At 36.4% G+C, this 6988-nt stretch overlaps 2 protein-coding genes across 2 annotated transcripts; both read right to left on the reverse strand.

The window, feature by feature from the left end:
• Positions 1–872: 872 nt before the first annotated feature.
• On the reverse strand, positions 873–2122 carry LOC135207030 (cuticle protein AMP1A-like). Its single transcript, XM_064238659.1, has 3 exons — positions 2066–2122; positions 1301–1539; positions 873–1182 (listed from the first exon to the last, which is right to left on the reverse strand). The coding sequence occupies exons 1-3, from the start codon at positions 2072–2074 to the stop codon at positions 963–965; spliced, it is 468 nt and encodes a 155-aa protein (XP_064094729.1). The 5' UTR covers positions 2075–2122; the 3' UTR covers positions 873–962.
• A 3453-nt stretch (positions 2123–5575) lies between these two features.
• On the reverse strand, positions 5576–6719 carry LOC135207033 (cuticle protein AMP1A-like). Its single transcript, XM_064238662.1, has 3 exons — positions 6626–6719; positions 6010–6248; positions 5576–5891 (listed from the first exon to the last, which is right to left on the reverse strand). The coding sequence occupies exons 1-3, from the start codon at positions 6632–6634 to the stop codon at positions 5672–5674; spliced, it is 468 nt and encodes a 155-aa protein (XP_064094732.1). The 5' UTR covers positions 6635–6719; the 3' UTR covers positions 5576–5671.
• Positions 6720–6988: the final 269 nt, after the last annotated feature.

A 6988-nucleotide genomic window follows, 5' to 3' on the forward strand; every position in this document is an offset into this window, starting at 1 on the left:
CGCGTGCAAGATTTCCCTCACGCATAAGTTGTTATATTCCTAACTTTTAACGTAAATTAAAATGTGCTAAAATCTATGGTTAAATAGAGCCTGTTTCACCAACGAAAATTAAAATAAATATGTTATATTTTATTAAACATAATTTTTGTGTACTGTATAATTTGCACATTATTTATTTTTCTTATATTTTCAGTCTAATAAATAAATCATGAATATCCAATCCTGAAATTCATGTATCTTTAACTTGACACGAAACACCTTTTTCTGACCTTTTTAGCCTCTTCCATAGATCTCTCCTTACCACCAACAAGAACAAGAGCAACAACAACAGCAAAGTAGTTTGTATGATTTCTCCCCGAGCGTCAAAGAACTATAAAAAACTTTTATGCTGAAGTAACCCAAAATGGGATATGCATAGTGCACAGATGACCTGTTAACGGACCTGTTGTTGGACTTCTTGGCTCCAGTTTTCCAGAAGTTCTGTCTCCCATAGGAAGTTTTGCAACTGGAACCTCAAATAATCAAGTAAGGATGCAACGCAGTACTATCCTTAAAAACAATTCTCTTTATATCTTATTAATTTACTCATATTTTTATCTATTCATTTATTTTTTTTCTAATAACTGATCCCCTCTTTCTATATTTCTTATCTCCTCCTGTTACTATTTTCAAATAAACATCATATTCGTTGGAAGTTTGAATTTCATGTCAATGGCCCAGTTCGCATTCATGCAACTTTGTGAGTTTTCGGGAACTTTTTTTTTTTGTCCAAGTACTGTGATGAATTTTTCCTACAATTTCCTCCACATGATGGTTGGTTTTTCAGAATGAATATTCTTGATATCAAATTGCATGGCAAAGAAAACAATGAATTTTATAGTAGATTCTATTTCATTTATAAATAGAATAAATACATGAGCAATTTGTGATCACAGTTTCGAAGGGTCAGAGATCAAAAGAGATTACTGAGGGGCGCCGTAGGACCTGGAAGGAGCCTCGCGAGAGTCATCATGGGCACGGCGGGCGTCTTCCTCAGCAGCGAAGGCGATCTGGTCCAGCACGAACTGGGGAATTGGGTGGGGGAATTCGGGGGCTACTGGCAGAAGGTCGGACTGGGGCTGGAAGCCGTTCTCGTTGGCGACGTATTTCACAACGACTTCGGTACCGTCAGGAGCAGTGTAGCTGCAAGGATAACAAAATGTAATTTTACTGTATTTCAAAGCAAGTAGTCTATCATTATCGACTCCATATTTAACTTTTTAATTCAAGAAAGTTTGAGAGAGACCGTGGAGAAACTCACGAGTATTGTCCAGCACTGACGATGGCGTCCTCATCTCCGTCGGGAGATCCAGCCTCGGAGAACCTGATGCCATTTTCGGATTCGAAGTCGAAGTTGTATTTGCCGTCGTCTTCGTGGACTCTCTCGTCCCTCAAGATAGCTACTTCCTCGGAGGAATCGGCACTGGAGCGGCCAGCAGGGGCATCGTAGCTGTATTGAGGGGCAGCAAGGGCCACGGTGGCCAGGGCAGCGATGATCACCTGGTATTGAAATTTCTCGTTAGAATTTACAAACAATAAAGAGCTCTGGACGAATGTGGATTTGGCTCCCCTAGCAAAAATATATGGAGATGCAGAGCGCAATACTTCTCTTATTTTCTTTATATTAGACAATTCACTATTTATTTCTTTGTATTGCTACAGAATTGTCGAGTTGAAGAATCATCTTTGAATTCAATTCTTGAAATTTATCATAGATTCAGATACACGAACTCTCCATTCTTTTTCTTATATAGAACTTATATGCGGACCTAAATATTCCCTAAAATGAGAGTAATCACAAAGACTTCAACAACAAAAATTTTGAATTAACGGTAATATTTTTGAATTATTCATATTGAATGTCAGAACACCTTTTAATTATATGCCCATAAAAACCACTAAGCAATTGCGTCTTTCCTTCTATCATCACCTTGACATTTTCATAGCAAACAGAAAGTAGTCCGAAGTTGAGACCTAAACTATTCATCTCTAAGAACAGGACATGCTTCCGTTTTCCGATACTTACAAACTTCATGTTGTCGGAGATTGTCGAGCAGCGAACTGATGCCCGAAATCGCGGGACCTCTCCTTTATATAGGGCAGCTGAGGATAGAGGTTGGTGGGGGGAGGTGGGGAGGGGGAGGAGAGGGGTGTGGTCGGAGTGCCTCTCACCGAAGGTTCATTTCTCCCGCCGTGACTCTACTGTGGCCTTCGTAACAACCTCCGCCATAAGCCTTCATCTTGATCTTCACACACGAAACATCCGGTCAGGTAAACGATGAAGGAGGTCTTCCACTAGTCCTTCCTGTATCAAGATGCCTTCTTTTTTTTTTTTTTTTTTTTTTTTAGGAAGTCAGTTACGAATGTCGTTATTGCAGCAAGAATACCAGTTATTTTCATACGGTTTATCATTTCCAGAAGGTTGTGTGACAATACTCGCAAAAAAGTCTTGGTATTATATGGTTCCCTCAATGAGTCATTCCTGATCTTTAGAGGTAAACAAAAACATTTTATTTTAGATGAAGAGAAACGCATATTCTTCGTTATCGTCATCAAGTTATTACACGAACATCTTTGACAGAGAAATACGCATATTACTCAGGTTTTCGGGTTGACACTCACTCCATAAATAAGCTGGACGCTGTCAACCTTATCAAAAGAAAAAAAGTTAAGATTTTGTGCCCAATCTTCTTTTGTCTTTTTTTTTTTGTAAACATTTGCGTTTTAATTTTTCCACATTTTGATATCCCATATTATTTCCTCTCTCTTCATTTTATTGATTTTGAATTCGAATAGTCTATTTTTAATAAAAGAAAAATAAAACTTGTCATTATCTAATAGAAAGAATAATGAATCCTCAAAAAACTTCGTCAAGTAGAGATCTAGAGCAAATTCTTTGGCACATAGTAATTCGGTCTTAGCTCTGAAATATGCACGATTTTATCAAGGTTAAATTTTACCTTATATTTCACATGACGGCAATATTCAATTGCCTTCGAACTTGCAATATCAGTTCGCATAGCAAAATTATTTCGCTCTTTATGATGATGAAAACTTACCTGAATTACAAGTCTATGTAATATATTCGACGAAAAAAACGTAGATTTTTTTTTTTATTAAACATGTATGAGTATTTAGAGAATCTGCTTATACATACGTGAACAATTACGTATATGCATAATGATTGCGTCTCATAAAAGGATAAGTAGCATAATAATTCTAATGATGGCAATAACTTTGATTTTCGTATTGTAAAATTCAGCTTTTCTATGATATTCTGCTTCACATGGAGAAAATTATATATATAATATATATATATATATATATAATATATATATATATATATATATATATATATATATATGTATATAATATATATATATATATATATATATATATATATATGTGTGTGTGTGTGTGTGTGTGGGTGTGTGTGCGTGTATATATATACATACTACACATACATATATATATATTATATATATATATATATATATATATATATATTCGACGGTTCATTCACGATCTATTTCCTTATTACACAACATTGCACGTCCATCTAATGTCCTTTCTCTGACTTCTCTCATCACTCTGTCCATGAAGATATTTAGCACCAATGGGTACAAAACACATTCTGTTTTCAGTCCAATTTCCACCTATTTTGGCATGCTTTCCTTTCATTATAAAAAAAAACACAATCACGCTCAAAATGTTCTTTTGTATACCATACATCATCCACAATTCCCTCTTGCAACACCAGTTCTGACCTATTCCTGACCTATTCATCCTAGGTCATGTATATCACATATACATCTTTTTCTCTGTGCATTCAAACTCCTCAAATTATCGTTTCCGAGCAGACCTCTTCCCCTGTCAATCATTTTTTCCCGTTCATACTTTTCACTCGAAATAATACCATCATTATTCCTTGATGATTCTAAATAGCCTCCCTCTGTCACCTTCTCCATTACTCAAAGGAATAAGTCTTCCTCTCACCCATTCTCTTGGCAGACGTACCTTTATCACCCAGATCAATCACTCTTTCACCACTGTGCTTAATCATCTCTTTTAATCTCTTGCATTTTAAGATTGACATTGATCATTTCCACACATTTTTCATTTGCCTCAGCCTCAATTCTATCCTCTGTTTTCAATAAGTCTTCAAAATACTCACTCCGTCGATCCAGGACTGTTCTCTTCAAAGAGCATTTCCCTATTTGTATCTTTTATTCTGAGACTACTTTCCTGACTAACCTATTTCTCTGCATTTAAGGTCTTATCATACGTTCTTATCATCTTATTCTCTCCCATCTTTCTATTCACTACCTTAACCACCCTCTATGCATTTATGAATATAATATCAGCTGTGCAATTGCTCCTCATAGCTTTCTTCTTCACTAAAGTTTTTCTCTTAACATTCAAACATCTCCGGTTCTTTTTTTTTTTTACTCTCTCTAACCTCGAACCACAAACACCCGCTGCTGGCACTAAGACCCCCTCGTAGATTTTTGCATATACTTCCGATGTGAGCAGCACTCTCTCTCTCTCTCTCTCTCTCTCTCTCTCTCTCTCTCACACACACACACACACACACACACACACACACACACACATATATATATATATATATATATATATATATATATATATATATATATATATATATATATATATGTATATATATATATATATATATATATATATATATATATATATATATATAGTGAGCAGGACTATCATTCATAGTCTCATTGATGATAAAACAGGTTAGCCATAACCTATATTCACAAACATCATTCTTTCCAACGGTTTCCAGACGAAATCTTCTTTCCAAGGCTGTAGAAACCAAGTCATGAAATATCATTAAAATGACACAAGATATTTCAGTATAAACACAAAGTACATAATATAAATCTTTGCCTTTCATTTTCTAATAATTATACATACATACATACGTACATACATACGTACATACATACACATATATATGTATGTATGTATGTATGTATATATATATATATATATATATATATATATATATTATATATATATATATATATATAATAAAAGTATGTATGTAACATTGCAATATTAATATTTGTTGCAATATTAATATATATATATATATATATATATATATATATATATATATATATATATATATATATACATATATATATATATATATATATATATATATATATATATGAAATCCTTTCTTTCATTCCAGTTTTCCTTTGTCATATAATAACAATCACCGTCTTAAATTACTGCACTTAACTAACTTAATACAGCGTTTTCTTAAACCTATTTATTTCACATTAAGACGGAGAACTATAGTGTTTGGAATGCTGGTGATTATAAAAAGGCCAGTGAATTTCAATGACAAACATAGCTGCAGAAATATTTACAATATCAGCTATCGTCACTTCTGGTTTCAAGTAAATTCTACCTTCAATACACTTCTAGTAAACTTTCATTAAAATAATAAAAGTACTGAAGACATTAAGGAAACGGTAAAGAAATGATATACGGATTATATTGTATAAAAATTCTATTTGGTATATAAATAGAATAAATATATGAGTTCGTGATCAGAGATTCGGTGACATATGTCGACGGTCAAAGGAGATTACTGGGGGGCGCCGTAGGACCTGGAAGGAGCCTCGCGAGAGTCGTCACGGGCACGGCGGGCGTCTTCCTCAGCAGCGAAGGCGATCTGGTCCAGCACGAACTGGGGAATTGGGTGGGGGAATTCGGGGGCTACTGGCAGAAGGTCGGACTGGGGCTGGAAGCCGTTCTCGTTGGCGACGTATTTCACAACGACTTCGGTACCGTCGGGAGCAGTGTAGCTGCAAGGATATCAAAATGTAATTGTACTGTATTTCAAAGCAAATAGTCTATCATTATCGATTTTATATTCAATGTTTTAGTTCAAAGTCATTTAAAAAAGACCTTGGAGAAACTCACGAGTATTGTCCAGCACTGACGATGGCGTCCTCATCTCCGTCGGGAGATCCAGCCTCGGAGAACCTGATGCCATTTTCGGATTCGAAGTCGAAGTTGTATTTGCCGTCGTCTTCGTGGACTCTCTCGTCCCTCAAGATAGCTACTTCCTCGGAGGAATCGGCGCTGGAGCGGCCAGCAGGGGCATCGTAGCTGTATTGGGGGGCAGCAAGGGCCACGGTGGCCAGGGCAGCGATGATCACCTGAAATAATTACGAATATATTTTTATACAGTTGCTTAGGCTCCATTGTAATGACATAGAAATAGAATATGTCTTCCAGAGGGATATAAATTTCACAATGCCAAATATGCATTAAAGTCAGCCACAAAACAAACTATTTTCTCTATTTTTTCTTAAGGCATTATGTGTGCCACTCATATTTACTGCACTCAGTTACTTACTGGCGATAGCATTTTCAAACGATTAAAGATGTTTATGAATAATTCTATGAAAAGATGTGGCTACTAAAATCAATATTTCCCTATTTTTTAAATGCTAGGTAAAACTACTATAGCGATGCTCCATGAAGTCCCCCATAGAGCGCCTACGATGTCAAGACTAAAGACCCAGGTACTTACGAACTTCATGTTGTCGGAGGGCGTCGAGTGTCGAACTGATGCCTGAGATCGGTGGGCCTTAACTTTTATAGGGCGAGCCTAGAGAGGTGGGTGGGTACATATGACCTTTTGGGTCCATTCTCGTCCCACTGTGCCTCATTTGCTACCGTTTCCTCCTCCTCCTCCTCCTCCTCCTCCTCCTACTCTTCCTCCTCCTGCGACCTTCAGAATGACCTCGACCGCAGCCTTCATCTTGATCTTCTTACTTCTTTTACTTACTAAAAGGAACAAGAGGTGCCAGATGCACTTTCATCCGGGGGTTCCAGTCAGCGTGATGATCACGTATCAGGCTGGGCTATAGGCTATAATGGTCATTGAGCGGTG

Source organism: Macrobrachium nipponense, chromosome 31, assembly GCF_015104395.2.
Source record: "Macrobrachium nipponense isolate FS-2020 chromosome 31, ASM1510439v2, whole genome shotgun sequence".
NCBI classification, from domain to species: domain Eukaryota; kingdom Metazoa; phylum Arthropoda; class Malacostraca; order Decapoda; family Palaemonidae; genus Macrobrachium; species Macrobrachium nipponense.

Bases quoted from the DNA above. Each gene is read 5' to 3' on its own strand.
- LOC135207033 (XM_064238662.1), bottom strand. The intron at 5,892-6,009 runs GTGAGTTTCTCC...ATATCCTTGCAG, and splicing joins GTCAGTGCTGGACAATACTC to CTACACTGCTCCCGACGGTA.
- LOC135207030 (XM_064238659.1), bottom strand. The intron at 1,183-1,300 runs GTGAGTTTCTCC...TTATCCTTGCAG, and splicing joins GTCAGTGCTGGACAATACTC to CTACACTGCTCCTGACGGTA.